General features: G+C 39.0%; 4 protein-coding genes across 4 annotated transcripts; 2 read left to right on the forward strand and 2 right to left on the reverse strand.

Moving 5' to 3' along the window:
- The first annotated feature begins 1,148 nt into the window (after positions 1-1,148).
- On the forward strand, positions 1,149-3,151 carry LOC139947406 (retinoschisin-like). The gene is made up of 4 exons (XM_071945309.1): positions 1,149-1,484; positions 1,596-1,653; positions 2,575-2,909; positions 3,011-3,151. The coding sequence occupies exons 1-4, from the start codon at positions 1,149-1,151 to the stop codon at positions 3,149-3,151; spliced, it is 870 nt and encodes a 289-aa protein (XP_071801410.1).
- A 3,268-nt stretch (positions 3,152-6,419) lies between these two features.
- LOC139947405 (trace amine-associated receptor 1-like) lies at positions 6,420-7,364 on the reverse strand. The gene has a single exon (XM_071945308.1). It carries the CDS (start codon positions 7,362-7,364, stop codon positions 6,420-6,422), a length of 945 nt encoding a protein of 314 aa, XP_071801409.1.
- Positions 7,365-9,370: 2,006 nt separating this feature from the next.
- LOC139947348 (histamine H2 receptor-like) lies at positions 9,371-10,327 on the reverse strand. Its single transcript, XM_071945246.1, has one exon. The coding sequence runs from the start codon at positions 10,325-10,327 to the stop codon at positions 9,371-9,373; it is 957 nt and encodes a 318-aa protein (XP_071801347.1).
- Positions 10,328-14,049: 3,722 nt separating this feature from the next.
- Positions 14,050-16,052, forward strand: LOC139947408 (retinoschisin-like). The gene is made up of 4 exons (XM_071945310.1): positions 14,050-14,385; positions 14,497-14,554; positions 15,476-15,810; positions 15,912-16,052. The coding sequence occupies exons 1-4, from the start codon at positions 14,050-14,052 to the stop codon at positions 16,050-16,052; spliced, it is 870 nt and encodes a 289-aa protein (XP_071801411.1).
- Positions 16,053-16,500: the final 448 nt, after the last annotated feature.

A 16,500-nucleotide genomic window follows, 5' to 3' on the forward strand; every position in this document is an offset into this window, starting at 1 on the left:
TGGTCTATAAAAAGCGTTTGTAACCTTTTTTATAAAATGCATACGGTTGGAAAGATGTTTTAAAAGTACAATGATCCACACAAGTTTGACTCGAAATTGCGTGGTTATCCTTTTACTGTTCGAACTAACACGGTCGGCCATTTATGGGAGTCAACAATTTGACTCCCATAAATGGCCGAAGGTGTTAGTCGACGAGGTAAAAGGAAAACCGTGCAATTACGAGGCATGTTTGTGCGGATCATTATATTCTACTTTTACAACATCTTTCTACCCATATGCATTTTATAAAAAAACGGTTACAACGCTTTTCAAAGACCAACTCGACCGATCCAAGGCAACGTGTTCCTTTAAAGCCAGGAGCTGTATTACGTTTCAATCTATGGTTGATACTATTCTGTCCTACTGTATGGTAACACTGCGTGATTGACAGCGTGAGTTATTGGGAATAACGAAAAGAAACGACAAGAATGGAAGGCAAAAGCCAATAATTGCCGTAAGAATAATGTTTCCCCTTGTCGAGTAAAATCACGTATTAATAGACCTATATCACGCTGTCACCATTTTGGTCATGTTCCCTGAATCCAACAGAAGTAACGGATGCTAATATTCATTTAAAAAAAAAAAAAAAAAAAAAACGTACTAATTCTCCTTCCAGCCTCGCTTTGGTTACATTGATTTGAATGGGAGAAAATCAATATGACCGCACCATGATAATGGTGTACTATGGGATTGGATAGCTTCCCAGAGTCTTTTGTCGGCTACACGGTGAGTATGCGCGGCAATCCTAAGATCCAGTTATTGATTCTGTGACGTAAGATTACCAGAATGAAAGGTGTTTTTCGCTACCATACCAACGGATTCGTGGGCAGTCTATATTAAACCACGATTCTATAGTATCCTTGTTTTCAAGAGAGAACTAGTAGTCCTGCGTTTAGTATACGGTTTATTTTTGCAACTATAGGTTGGTATTCAATTTGGTCATCGATTGTTGTGACGTAAGATTTCCAGAATGAATGGTGTTTTTCGTTACCATGGCAAAGGATCCTCTTGAAGTCTAAACCAAACACACTATTTTCAACAAAATTTCTGAGTAGGAGTAGATATTGTTTGTGTTCAGCAGCTCAGCATTTCAAGCCAGAGTGGAAGAAATGGATGTTTTGAATAGTTTGGTTTTTCTCTTGCTTGAGATGTTTCTTGAGGTTTCAGCGTCTTTTAGTGTGAGTGGTCTTTACCGAGGGGTCTGGTACCAGCCGGTAGAGCACTACGCCCTACTAGGCCAGTCCTTCATGAATATATCAGGCATCTCTGCCGTCAGATGTTCAGTTCGGTGTCTCAGCCATCATGGATGTTTCTCTTTCAACTACGATCACGCCAATCAAGTGTGTCAGATGAACAACGCCAGTGCTGAGCACGTCTGTAACAACTTTCAAGGAATGCCGCAGTTTTCGTATTACGACGCAACTGCAAAACCAATGACCTGCCAGGTATGTCTTTTTTTAAATGCATTTCTCGTTTTCTAACGTTTAACTCAAAGCATTTTCCTATAAATGATATACATCAGTTACAATTGTGTTTGCTCTTATCTTGCTTTACAGAATAACTTTGTTTCTGGCAATGGAAAGTACGCTCATGTGGAGGCCTGTGGGGATATTGGTGAGTAATCAGATAATAGCATTTGTTTAAAGTACTTTTGATGCTGATGAAGTTTGGATTACAAATGAAGCCACTCATTTTCTCGTCTGGAGGAAACAAATAATCACTGAAAGAGAAAAAGTAAAGATAACTCGGCACATTTTGTATAATTTTGCATGCATTACGTGCATTGTTCTGTATATGACGCCGTGCATATTTTCATATTATGTTGTTTTTATGCCTTTACGTTAAGGGGAATGGAAGAGAAAGTGTAGATTCGTGGATTGAACGTACGAGCCGAAAGCGTAAATAACCTACACTTTAGAGTCTTAATCTGACCTGACTCAAACAATTTCCCCCAAAATGTGAACTTTGTCAATTGACGTTTGGTCACATTTATAACTATTTTGCAAAACTTATAAGCATAACATTATTACAGTGCCTGCAACATTATAATAATAATAATAATAATAATTGTGGCTTCTTATATAACGCACACGTTGTGTCCGTCACCCAGTGAAGCTCCTGGCTCTGTAACATATTCCTGCAAGATGTGGGACTAAGTTGGAATTATGAGACCTAATTCTGACAGCACCATGAAGTGTTTTACAAGGTGCTGTGTCACAATTTGCTGCCGATCGGACCAGTAACACCGGGCGAACCCCTTCTCTTTTCAAGTGCAACGTTTTGATCAGTTTACAAGTATGTTAGCACGTTATTCCGGTGTTCGTTGGTTCGAATCCCACTTAAGTCAATTCTTTGTTCAACCCCCAAAAGTATGTTTTTACTTACCATAATCGTCAAACTGTGTAAGTTTAATGTAAATCTGTGGACATTGTGCTTTTTGTTAGGAAAAAGTACATACCCTTTAAAAACGAGTTCTTTCTGGAATGTAGACATTATGTGTTCTATAATAGTAATATGTTTCTTTTCCCTATCCAGAGAAACTCGGTCTTGAAGATGGTTCGATCCCCGATGAGAGCCTCTCTGCTTCAAGCAACTGGGATAGAAAGCAGGTCAGCACACCGGCTGGTGGCCGTCTCAACAAGCTACCGCCTGATGATGATATCATAGGAGCTTGGCATGCTGAGGTAAAGGATACCAACCAGTGGATACAGGTGGATTTAGGCAACCCGACCTACGTCACTGGGGTACTCACACAGGGGCGTTATGGTAACCCCTATGCCCCGCAGTGGGTGACAAAGTACAAAGTGCAGTTCGAACCGCCCTCACCGGCTTGTCTTGTTGACGTGAAAGACCAACTTGGTCAAACTCAGGTATGAAGATATAACAACCTCCTTTGAAGTTTCTTTTTTAAAGGATGATATAACAAACCTTTTTAATGCTGTTAACAATACGCTTGTCTTCTTCTTTCTAGATATTCAATGGCAACACCGATAGAGACAGCATCGTGGAGAGGCGCTTCTTCAAGCCCGTCTTTGCGGTCAAGATTCGCATCGTGCCCGTTGCGTGGAATGGTTTCATCGCGCTGCGTTTCGAGCTGATTGGCTGTAAATAAATTACGTGAGGTAAACGACCAACCGTAATTGTTGTAGCAAAATGGAGAGAAATCGCTTGTTGTCAGATTTGTGACCATTCTGTGACGTATTATATAACAACATTATATATTTTGCTTCATTATCATCAATATCATAAACTCTTTGTATCTGTAGTGCTTGCACTTGTTTAGTTTTAATTTGCGATTTTACAGGCATCATTTCAGGAGAAGGATTTCAAAACTGTGAAAAAAATCAAATAATCTAAGTTCTGAATCGTCATCCCAAGCCATGGACGTAAAACCCTCTACATCAAAAACATTAATGGCATCCATAGTGAGTACAGAAAACATCTTTAAAGCCATTACAAGGCATTATACACTTTCGGTACAGAACAAAAAAGTTCACAGATTTACAAATAATTTACATGGTTTACAGAAGGTAATGGTGAAAGACTTCTCTTGAAATATTGTTCCATGAAATGCTTTACTTTTTGAGAAAACATTAAAACAATATCAATTCTCAATAGCGAGAATTACGGATTTATTTTAAACACATGTCATGACACGGCGAAACGTGCGGAAACAAGAGTGGGTTTCCCGTTATTTTCTCCCGAGTCCGATGACCGATTGAGCCTAATTTTTCACAGGTCTGTTATTTTATATATAAGTCGTGATACACGAAGTGTGGGACTTGGACAATACTGTTTACCGAAAGTGTATAACGGCTTTAAAAACCAAACAATAGATTTATAAATATATATACATGTCTATTACGAAATAATAGTTTAGCTCTTCGATAAGTAGTAAAACATGTACGCTGATTTTATAATGGTGTTTGATTCTATTTTACATTTTTTGATATACAATTTAATTTGTAGGCATACAATAACCCAGTAGCAGAAGAGAGTAAAGTATAGTGAGCGAAAGTGCATGCTTATTTGTACATGCTGCAACATTCTTATTGTGTAAACTTAATTTATGGTAAAAGTAGGTTCACATTGTATATTAGCAGAGTTGGGTTTTTTTGCGCCAGGAGTGTCATCATTGACAGACATGGCGCACTAGAAATGTTCAACATTATTATTATTATTATGCACAACCTTTGGAGAGTTTTTCAATAGCTTTCAGCAAGGCCATAGAATAATTCAATTTTTGTGTGTGGGTTTTACCACTATTTTTGGGGAGCACGGCTCTGATCTATCTTCTGTTTATTATATCTCGGAGGGAGGGGTAGTGTGATAACCTGTGGGGCGACCTCTGTCGATGAGTGGTGTCCAAGTGTTGTGTTGTTGTGAATGGCACCCATCTTGTTTGTTGTGAAGTAAAAGATTAACATGAAATCAGTCTGTCACTGTCAGCAGTAATTGAAATTGTAACGGGTAGTTTTATAGAACTCTTCATGGGTATTGATTTGTGTTTAGATAATCGTTTGGTTAGAGTGTTGTATTTTAGAGGGTTAATTGAATCATGCGTTTAGGTAACTCTATGTATAGAGTAGAAGGACATTGAAGCATATAGAGCAATGACATTGAAGCCAACATGTACGTGTTTATCATTCAATTCAATTCAATTCAATAATACGTTCCATATTCTTGTTGGAGAAAAGGAACAATATTTTGAGAATTAAACAGTACATAGAAATGTAACAAAATCAAAAGCGCATAAAATTGTACAGAAACAATATAATCTTAAAGCAAATAATAAATAAATAACTAGGAATTAACTATGTACATGAGATGAGCGAGAGCATGAGGCTGTTCGAGTAAGCCGGGGCTTGTAGACAACAGCCTGTATACAGACAGACAGACAGACAGACAGACAGACAGACAGACAGACAGACAGACAGACAGACAGACAGACAGACAGACAGACAGACAGACAAACAGACAGACAGACAGACAGACAGACAGACAAACAGACAGACAGACAGACAGACAGACAGACAAACAAACGGCGAAGAAAAAACAGGGACAAGACAAACAAAGTGTAGTCGTATCATTTGTAATTTACTGTGTCTGTGCTATCATTATTGTGTAAGGCTTAATTTCTACTTTCTTGTAAGAATAAATTAGTTACAGAATATTTATCTTCTATAATTGAGACGACATTTTGTGCAACATGTAATATTGGTAGCTCGTCCTTTATTCTTAAGAAATATAGATCTCTTCTAAAATGCATATTAACTAGATTTATTTGTCACTGAAATTAATTTGTGCGTACATTTATGAGTATTAGTTTTAATTCAATCTTGTAAAACAAATAAATAATGAAAAGAAATGAATATTACTTGCACTCAGTGAGTTTCAAGAACGCCAAATGGTTCAAAACACAATTTAAACACAGTCAAATAAACAAGCACCACAAAAACACAAAATCCACTCAAAAATTAAATTTCATTTTTTTTTTCTCACTCAAGGCGCGCAATTCTTATTTCTTCAATGAAAATGCTACTTAATTGAAAAAAAATCAGCTGATCAAAGAACAACATTTATTGTGAATTTACCTAAATTTTTTAATTAAAACAATTTTACCATTAACTGAAACTGCATAACATATGGTGAAATAATAAACGTTCAACATTGTTCTCTCAAAATATATTTTTTTTTGATAGATAGGGGCCTCCATCCTTTTGGCAAAGTTCTACTTCATGCTGTGGGTTCGAGAGTCGTGACACCGGTGTCATTAATAAGACACAACCGCGATGCTCGTCCTTCAGATGGGACATAAAGCCGTGGTCCCGTGTGTTGTTTACTTACGTAAAATAACAGTAAAGAGAAGGGGTTCACCCTCCCCCCAGTGTTCCTGGTCCGATTGGCAGAAAATTGCGCCACAGCACTCTGTAAAACATTACACGGTGCTTGCTTTCAAAGACTTCCTCATAAAAATAGCCACACACCTTGCAGGAAATACCGTATGTTACAGCGCCAGGAGCGCCACTGAGTGATGGACATGCGCGCTATAATATAACATTATGCTTAACGATGACAATATGAGACTTTGGAACGCTAGGTGGCAGCAGACTGTACCAGATATATGTCCATTATTTACGTAGTTCTGAGCTTGCGCATATTACCGAGAAAAATGGATTTTACCTAGTAAGACTGCTGCCACCAAGCGTCCCAAAAGTCTCCTATTAATTATCATTGTAAAACCATAAGCAACAGCCGTAGGCCTATCTGTAGCTGATAGCGGTAGACGCCAATTTGGACACGGTCCAATTGTGTGCTGAGAGATGACTGCCACTCTAAGAATCGGGCCAACTGTCTCTTGATAACAGTGATTTCGACTTTCACAGTTCGATATCAACTGGTGCCACTGATCTTTTGCAGCACACAAATCGTCCCATGACGATTCTTTTGGCCACCTGACGAAAAGACTCATTAAAAAGACAGTAGATGAACACATTAAACATACTATTACTTATTGTCAACCATACTACTACCCATTCAATTATTGGGGGAGGGGTAACGCCCATCAAAGTTGTAACTACATACGTGACAAAAGTCGGTGTGTAGCAGATGGCAAAAATTACAGTGACAAAGAGGAATGTTTTCAACATCTTTTCTTGATCCGCTTGTGCTTTTATCTGACGGTTACGGTTCAGTTGTAGATCTTGCCGTTTACTGACTTTGATGATGTGATAGTAGACAAAAAACATGGTCGTCACAGGACCTATGTCACCAAAAATGAGGTTCAGAATATCAACAATTGCAGAGCTGTGTTCTAGAAGACATACAACTGGAGCTTTTAGGAAAACACTATTCACTCCAAAGATTAGCTTGATTCCAATTAGCCAACAAAATGAAAAGCACGATGCAAAAACTACAAGCATGATGAAGCGACGTCGGGTACACCATATCGGGAACTTATACGGCCGTGTGACGGCGATATACCGTTCAATGTTAAGAAACGAAACAGACAGAATTGACATCATGAAAGATGCATATGTAACTACAGCAACAACTTCGCAAACGAACTGTCCGTAGACCCATTTTTCTGTGGCTGATGGCACGACACTGAGTAGTGAAATGATCCCAACTGTTAAGTCATACAACGAGAGAGTAGTCAGTAGAACCTTAGTACTGTCGGCCAAAGTTGAGACACCACGCACCACAGCAATCGAGAGAATATTCCCCGAAATGATCAGCAAACCAATGATAACAATGAAAAATGTACGGATAACAATAAACGATTCAGGCAAACCCGAAGGGGCTGTAGTTGTCGTGGTATTCATTGTACTTATCGTTCAACAGTCAAAAGCTAAACACGTTCATCAACAAACAGGTCTTCAACAGGCTGGTCTTCAGCTATATATGCAGCTATCGCCTGAAGACGATCAGAGCATACTGATCGAAACGTCGACTTGAAACCAACGGTTCTTTTCAGAACCATCCCAACTCATTTAGAGATTATCATTACATGGTGTTACCACAAATCTTTCTATTATCGTATTTCCACCATGCAAAGTTTCAAATCATACTAATGCAAAGTTGCAAATCACGGCTTGTCATCAGATGTTCGTTGTTCGCAGTTAGCTACGATATTAGTGTGCTCAGTGACTTGATATACCAACTTGTATGTATTTCTTCCAAAGTAGGTCCATACATTAACATGCAGTCCAGTACATATCAAAAGGACTGCCATTTTCATCGCTATTATAACAAGTTTCCGTTCACCGTTTGATGTCTCTGAATTCCTCTCAATGGTTTTCCCCTTGTCTGAACAAAAAAAAAACGACAAGACACTGTTAAGAGCAAATTTGAGCGTGCACAATGGTTTAATTAAAGGTCGGCTAATTTTAATAGCAGCCAAACTTGTTGACTTTTAGTTGACTACTGTAGTCGACCATTAGAACCAGCCTCATGACCAAGCTTTATTTCCTGACTGGTAGCCAATTGTTTCTTGCTAACCGTGTAAAGCGCAGAATGGAACTCCATACAAATACTCCTTCTACCCTCGATCCATCCGACTATGGAACCAGCTTCCGCTGTGATGTCTCCTTCAATAGCAGCATTCAAGTGAAACTGCCCTACCAGCTATCAGAGGGATGAGGCTACATGTCGGCTCACATCTCCTCTAATTCATCCTTCAGTTTTTATCGTCTATTATCAGTTTTGTTGTCTTGTCGCCACCTTAACTTCACCTTACTTCTTATGCACTTTGCCTGTGACGTCACTTCTGTACCCTCCTTTTGGTATAACTATAACAGCTGAACAATTAAGGATTTCACCATTGAAGATTGAAACAGCAAAAATATCATGGGGCATTGGAAATGTTGAATGCCAAACTGATGGTGACTAGACTACTTAATATTCGTATAAAAATGGTTCAATAATCACCACTTACTCAAAATTCAAAGGAAACTGTCAAAGCATGCCACCGTTTGAATGGTCATAATTATTTATGTATTGGTTTAGTAAAATCATTAGCTGAAATGTAGCAAACGAACCATAGCATCGTTGCCAGGCAACCAAATGAAACACATTATTTTGCAGTAACAAGGGTGTACTGGGTTGGCTGTGTATGACTATCAATGGTTGGTTAATTATCATTTTACAGTATTTTTTGTTTGAGTTGTCCTTTTTGATGTTTTTTTTTTCCTTGTCCATCAATTGACTTCTTGCATTGCCATTCAATAGTGAAAGACGCATTCATTTAATTAGCCACCGTATTATTTTGATTTAATTATTTTCTTACAATAATGTTCTGCTATGTTCTGCTATTGAGAGTCAGAGTTCACAAATACTGCCAATGCAAAAACTGGGGTGTTAAAATGTATGCTGTGGGTATGGTCACATATCAGATACCGAAGACAGAATCAAAATTTACAACATAGGCAGTGGACACTAGTGGTAATTACTCAAAATAACTATTATCATAAAACCTTTCTTGATAACGAGTTATGGGGATAGGTTGATAGTATAAAACATTGTGAGAAACTGCTCCCTCTGAAGTGTTGTAGTTATCGAGAAAGAAGTAATTTTCCACGAATTTGATTTCGAGACCTCAGATTTAGAATTTGAGGTCTCGAAATCAAGCATCTGAAAGCACACAACTTCGTGTGACAAGGGTGTTTTTTCTCTCTTTCATATAGTTATCTTGCAACTCCGACGACGAATTAAGCTTAAATTTTTACAGGTTTGTTATTTTATGCATGTTGAGATACGCCAAGTGTGAAGACTGGTCTTTGACAATTACCAATCAGTGTCCATTGTGTTTAAGATGTACAATTGTATTCAATTATAATTCAATTTCAATTGGCGCAACCGATCTGTTGCAACAAGGAAATCTCTCTAAGAGGATTTTCTTAGCTGTTTGACGAAACACCTTATTGAAGAGACAGTAGATGATGACATTGAACATACTGTTGCTGATTACCAACCAAAAAAAAAGAAAACTAAGCGAACGTGGAGTAGATACTCCTAATGACGTCAAGGTTTTCAAGGTTAGATGTGGTGTGTAACATCCAGCAAATGTCAACGTAACAACAAGGAACGTCTTGAGAGCTTTGTTGTCATGATTATTGTTTGCCTCGTTGTTGCCATTTTGATTCAGTCGTTGTTCATGTTGGCGACTGATTTTAATCAAACGATAGTAAATATATGACATTGATATTGTTGGAAATATATCCGCAGAAACTAGGGTAAAAATTCGAATTGTAAAAGGGGCTTCAACAAAATTACACAGTTGTAGTATATCATCAAATTTTGCAGGTTCATTGGATGCAACAACGATTAAAAAACTATAACAAACACTGATTATTGCCTGGAAAAGCACAGCCAATATAACCCGAAATCTGGTGCACCACACAGTAAACTTGTAGGGTCGGGTTACAGCTATAAACCGTTCAATGTTAAGACTAACAATCGAAAACATCGACATTGGAAAACACATGGTGATTAATAAATTGACCAGATCGCATCCCACAACATCAAAAGGCCAGCCGTCCAGAGCCGACGCTACAGTACTGGGTAATGCAAGAAATCCAAGCAGGAGATCGAATACAGCCAGTGATGTCATCAGAACCTTGGTGCTGTCAGCTAAGTTGGTTACACGGCGTGTCACGGCAATTGAGAGAATATTCCCAGATATAATCAGCAGTGCAATGATGGCGATGAAACAAGAACGGAGTGCGACGAGGACTGGGGACAGACCCACAGAGTATGTGGATGTAGAGTTCATATTCTCAATGGGCATTTTCGTTGGTTGTCTTCAAATCCAATCTTCAAGCTTTCCGAATTAGTTCTTAACCGGAGGGCAACGGAGATATCAGACCCGACTGGACTGTGGAATGTAGAGTTAGATCATGTCGAATGATCGTTGTTTTAGCAAATATTCAATCTTCAGCAATATCACAAAACCTATAATGTTTCCGGTAGTATCAATGAGTTAACAGTAACACATTATCAATCATTCATGGGCTTTCGTCGAGTAGGCCTACGTCGACAGAAAATTTCATGGCATAAATAAATAACCACTCTTCATAAACAAAGAGGATCAGGCTAGAGTGGGCTCTGTCGACTGTTTTGATTTTAGCCCGATAAAGACACAACTTTAAGAATCCAGATTGTCCTCCTCAATAGAGTTTGAGCTCAGCCTGTCAGGTCGAAGCCACACACATCTCTCAAATTCAGTTAAAATACCAAGTGAAAACACCTATATCAGCAGCAGGCAAACTGATCAATGACATAAACGATTGAAGTATAGCGACTTTACTATGCTAGTTTCGACAGAACATTTGTGCAGGTAGCTGTCACTTCCGACAGTATCTCATAGTTAAAGTAACATCAGTTTCAATGCCTTCCAAGAGTAGCCTACTACGTGTCCACACAAGTTCTCATGAGCATCAACTGTTCCAAGATTAACCTGCTAGGATTTACTCTGAGCAATGTGTTCCAGAATAGCCTGATGAAGACATAACTTGTGACGAATCTATAGTCTAGATTACTCGCAGTAGAATAGCGAGAGCAGTGCTTCAGGGTCGAGGACACACACATCTCTCAAACTCTGTTAGAACATGGAGGTAGAATGCCAAGTGAACACTCTATCCCAACAGCAGGCAGACTGATCAATGGCACATAAACGATCAAACGAGAACAAATATTGACAGAACTTATGTGCAGTCACTGTCACTTACAATAAATAAGCCGATGGATTAATCAACTTACCATTAGGCTCTTATTTACCAGCTCTCTGTGAAAGCTATTAGCATCGTCATTCAAAGAGAGACTCATAGCGAAGCCCACAATAATCTGTGTCAGTATTTGTTGACATTGCGTATCAATAAGTGGATGATATTAATTAAACTGGGCCCAATTTTATAGAGCTGCTTAAAGGCAGTGGACACTATTGGTAATTGTCAAAGACTAGCCTTATCAGTTGGTGTATCTCAACATAAGCATAAAAAAACAAACCTCGGTCAATCGGTCATCGAACTTGCGAGATAATTATGAAAGAAAAACACCCCTGTCACACGAAGTTTTGTGCGTTTAGATGGTTGATTTCGAGACCTCAAGTTCTAAATCTGAGGTCTCGAAATCAAAATCGTGGAAAATTACTTCTGTCTCGAAAACTATGGCACTTCAGAGGGAGCCGTTTATCACAATGTTTTATACCATCAGCCTCTCCCCATTACTCGTCACCAAGAAGGGTTTTATGCTAATAATTATTTTGAGTAATAACCAATAGTGTCCACTGCCTTTAAAGCAGAAAATAATATTGCTTAACAAATTACTGCTTAGCAAAAATGAACACGATACCAGTCACAAATTGTACATGTGGCATGGTATAGTTTGGCTGGTAGACATCATATTCTGGTATGCATTATTTTGTTGTGCTTAGCTATTTCTTGTGCTTAAGCAGCTCTATGAAATTGGGCCCTGGTCCTTATCCGCAATGGTAATGACGGGTACGCTTTTACAGGAGATTCAGTTGGATACAATGATTTCATTGGACAAACGTGCAGTGACGTAAGCTCTCTGTATCTGTGTTTTGATTGGTCCGAGGTGATGTGGGTGCAGCTGACAAACGTCACCTCGGACCAATCAAAACACCGATATGGAAAACTTACTTTCGGTCGTCTGCATGCAGTGTACAGTAGGTTGCATTTTGCCCAAGAAAGATTGAGACCGCACTTGCATTCACCATAGACCTTATCGTAAAATACTAGGTAGGTGCGCACTAGGCGTGGAGTGAGGTGCATGCTGGTCCAGCTAGCGATCAAGTTTGAACGCCAGCTAGACCAGCATGCACCTCATTCAACAGTTAGCGCTTGCGCAATGGGTATTTGCGAAAAGGTCTATACTCTACGTACAGATCTTTTTTACTGCAACGTCACTTCTCTCCCGAGGCTTTTCCAAAAAAAGGGGTGAAAACTATTGGAGGAGGCTGTGAATGAAAAGCAAAAAACAGCATGCAGACTAATGAATAGCATGACGACAGGCAATTTATGTAAAAAGACACAGCCACTTTCAAGAACGACTTGATGGATTAATATTGTTTACATTAGGGGTGTGTTACCAGTTCATTGTGAAAGCCATTAGCAATAGACCTTATCGCAAATACCAATGCGCAAGCGCAGATGGTTGAATGAGGTGCATTGTGGGATAGATATGAATCAAATTTTGCTACCAGCTAGACTACAATGCACCTAATTCAAAGCTTTACGCGCGCGCCCCAGTATTTGCGAAAAGGTCTATGTCAGTCAAAAAGAGAACCTAAATGCACCTGGCAATAATTAAAGGAACACGTTGCCTTGGATCGGACGAGTTGGTCTATAAAAAGCGTTTGTAACCTTTTTTATAAAATGCATACGGTTGGAAAGATGTTTTAAAAGTACAATGATCCACACAAGTTTGACTCGAAATTGCGTGGTTATCCTTTTACTGTTCGAACTAACACGGTCGGCCATTTATGGGAGTCAACAATTTGACTCCCATAAATGGCCGAAGGTGTTAGTCGACGAGGTAAAAGGAAAACCGTGCAATTACGAGGCATGTTTGTGCGGATCATTATATTCTACTTTTACAACATCTTTCTACCCATATGCATTTTATAAAAAAACGGTTACAACGCTTTTCAAAGACCAACTCGACCGATCCAAGGCAACGTGTTCCTTTAAAGCCAGGAGCTGTATTACGTTTCAATCTATGGTTGATACTATTCTGTCCTACTGTATGGTAACACTGCGTGATTGACAGCGTGAGTTATTGGGAATAACGAAAAGAAACGACAAGAATGGAAGGCAAAAGCCAATAATTGCCGTAAGAATAATGTTTCCCCTTGTCGAGTAAAATCACGTATTAATAGACCTATATCACGCTGTCACCATTTTGGTCATGTTCCCTGAATCCAACAGAAGTAACGGATGCTAATATTCATTTAAAAAAAAAAAAAAAAAAAAAAAACGTACTAATTCTCCTTCCAGCCTCGCTTTGGTTACATTGATTTGAATGGGAGAAAATCAATATGACCGCACCATGATAATGGTGTACTATGGGATTGGATAGCTTCCCAGAGTCTTTTGTCGGCTACACGGTGAGTATGCGCGGCAATCCTAAGATCCAGTTATTGATTCTGTGACGTAAGATTACCAGAATGAAAGGTGTTTTTCGCTACCATACCAACGGATTCGTGGGCAGTCTATATTAAACCACGATTCTATAGTATCCTTGTTTTCAAGAGAGAACTAGTAGTCCTGCGTTTAGTATACGGTTTATTTTTGCAACTATAGGTTGGTATTCAATTTGGTCATCGATTGTTGTGACGTAAGATTTCCAGAATGAATGGTGTTTTTCGTTACCATGGCAAAGGATCCTCTTGAAGTCTAAACCAAACACACTATTTTCAACGAAATTTCTGAGTAGGAGTAGATATTGTTTGTGTTCAGCAGCTCAGCATTTCAAGCCAGAGTGGAAGAAATGGATGTTTTGAATAGTTTGGTTTTTCTCTTGCTTGAGATGTTTCTTGAGGTTTCAGCGTCTTTTAGTGTGAGTGGTCTTTACCGAGGGGTCTGGTACCAGCCGGTAGAGCACTACGCCCTACTAGGCCAGTCCTTCATGAATATATCAGGCATCTCTGCCGTCAGATGTTCAGTTCGGTGTCTCAGCCATCATGGATGTTTCTCTTTCAACTACGATCACGCCAATCAAGTGTGTCAGATGAACAACGCCAGTGCTGAGCACGTCTGTAACAACTTTCAAGGAATGCCGCAGTTTTCGTATTACGACGCAACTGCAAAACCAATGACCTGCCAGGTATGTCTTTTTTTAAATGCATCTCTCGTTTTCTAACGTTTAACTCAAAGCATTTTCCTATAAATGATATACATCAGTTACAATTGTGTTTGCTCTTATCTTGCTTTACAGAATAACTTTGTTTCTGGCAATGGAAAGTACGCTCATGTGGAGGCCTGTGGGGATATTGGTGAGTAATCAGATAATAGCATTTGTTTAAAGTACTTTTGATGCTGATGAAGTTTGGATTACAAATGAAGCCACTCATTTTCTCGTCTGGAGGAAACAAATAATCACTGAAAGAGAAAAAGTAAAGATAACTCGGCACATTTTGTATAATTTTGCATGCATTACGTGCATTGTTCTGTATATGACGCCGTGCATATTTTCATATTATGTTGTTTTTATGCCTTTACGTTAAGGGGAATGGAAGAGAAAGTGTAGATTCGTGGATTGAACGTACGAGCCGAAAGCGTAAATAACCTACACTTTAGAGTCTTAATCTGACCTGACTCAAACAATTTCCCCCAAAATGTGAACTTTGTCAATTGACGTTTGGTCACATTTATAACTATTTTGCAAAACTTATAAGCATAACATTATTACAGTGCCTGCAACATTATAATAATAATAATAATAATAATTGTGGCTTCTTATATAACGCACACGTTGTGTCCGTCACCCAGTGAAGCTCCTGGCTCTGTAACATATTCCTGCAAGATGTGGGACTAAGTTGGAATTATGAGACCTAATTCTGACAGCACCATGAAGTGTTTTACAAGGTGCTGTGTCACAATTTGCTGCCGATCGGACCAGTAACACCGGGCGAACCCCTTCTCTTTTCAAGTGCAACGTTTTGATCAGTTTACAAGTATGTTAGCACGTTATTCCGGTGTTCGTTGGTTCGAATCCCACTTAAGTCAATTCTTTGTTCAACCCCCAAAAGTATGTTTTTACTTACCATAATCGTCAAACTGTGTAAGTTTAATGTAAATCTGTGGACATTGTGCTTTTTGTTAGGAAAAAGTACATACCCTTTAAAAACGAGTTCTTTCTGGAATGTAGACATTATGTGTTCTATAATAGTAATATGTTTCTTTTCCCTATCCAGAGAAACTCGGTCTTGAAGATGGTTCGATCCCCGATGAGAGCCTCTCTGCTTCAAGCAACTGGGATAGAAAGCAGGTCAGCACACCGGCTGGTGGCCGTCTCAACAAGCTACCGCCTGATGATGATATCATAGGAGCTTGGCATGCTGAGGTAAAGGATACCAACCAGTGGATACAGGTGGATTTAGGCAACCCGACCTACGTCACTGGGGTACTCACACAGGGGCGTTATGGTAACCCCTATGCCCCGCAGTGGGTGACAAAGTACAAAGTGCAGTTCGAACCGCCCTCACCGGCTTGTCTTGTTGACGTGAAAGACCAACTTGGTCAAACTCAGGTATGAAGATATAACAACCTCCTTTGAAGTTTCTTTTTTAAAGGATGATATAACAAACCTTTTTAATGCTGTTAACAATACGCTTGTCTTCTTCTTTCTAGATATTCAATGGCAACACCGATAGAGACAGCATCGTGGAGAGGCGCTTCTTCAAGCCCGTCTTTGCGGTCAAGATTCGCATCGTGCCCGTTGCGTGGAATGGTTTCATCGCGCTGCGTTTCGAGCTGATTGGCTGTAAATAAATTACGTGAGGTAAACGACCAACCGTAATTGTTGTAGCAAAATGGAGAGAAATCGCTTGTTGTCAGATTTGTGACCATTCTGTGACGTATTATATAACAACATTATATATTTTGCTTCATTATCATCAATATCATAAACTCTTTGTATCTGTAGTGCTTGCACTTGTTTAGTTTTAATTTGCGATTTTACAGGCATCATTTCAGGAGAAGGATTTCAAAACTGTGAAAAAAATCAAATAATCTAAGTTCTGAATCGTCATCCCAAGCCATGGACGTAAAAAACATTAATGGCATCCATAGTGAGTACAGAAAACATCTTTAAAGCCATTACAAGGCATTATACACTTTCGGTACAGAACAAAAAAGTTCACAGATTTACAAATAATTTACATGGTTTACAGAAGGTAATGGTGAAAGACTTCTCTTGAAATATTGTTCCATGAAATGC

This window comes from Asterias amurensis, chromosome 14 (genome assembly GCF_032118995.1).
Source record: "Asterias amurensis chromosome 14, ASM3211899v1".
Lineage (NCBI taxonomy): Eukaryota > Metazoa > Echinodermata > Asteroidea > Forcipulatida > Asteriidae > Asterias > Asterias amurensis.

Bases quoted from the DNA above. Each gene is read 5' to 3' on its own strand.
- LOC139947406 (XM_071945309.1), top strand. From the start codon at position 1,149: ATGGATGTTTTGAATAGTTTGGTTTTTCTCTTGCTTGAGATGTTTCTT. The intron at 1,485-1,595 runs GTATGTCTTTTT...CTTGCTTTACAG, and splicing joins CAAAACCAATGACCTGCCAG to AATAACTTTGTTTCTGGCAA. The intron at 2,910-3,010 runs GTATGAAGATAT...TCTTCTTTCTAG, and splicing joins ACCAACTTGGTCAAACTCAG to ATATTCAATGGCAACACCGA.
- LOC139947405 (XM_071945308.1), bottom strand. From the start codon at position 7,364: ATGAATACCACGACAACTACAGCCCCTTCGGGTTTGCCTGAATCGTTT.
- LOC139947348 (XM_071945246.1), bottom strand. From the start codon at position 10,327: ATGCCCATTGAGAATATGAACTCTACATCCACATACTCTGTGGGTCTG.
- LOC139947408 (XM_071945310.1), top strand. From the start codon at position 14,050: ATGGATGTTTTGAATAGTTTGGTTTTTCTCTTGCTTGAGATGTTTCTT. The intron at 14,555-15,475 runs GTGAGTAATCAG...TTCCCTATCCAG, and splicing joins GGAGGCCTGTGGGGATATTG to AGAAACTCGGTCTTGAAGAT. The intron at 15,811-15,911 runs GTATGAAGATAT...TCTTCTTTCTAG, and splicing joins ACCAACTTGGTCAAACTCAG to ATATTCAATGGCAACACCGA.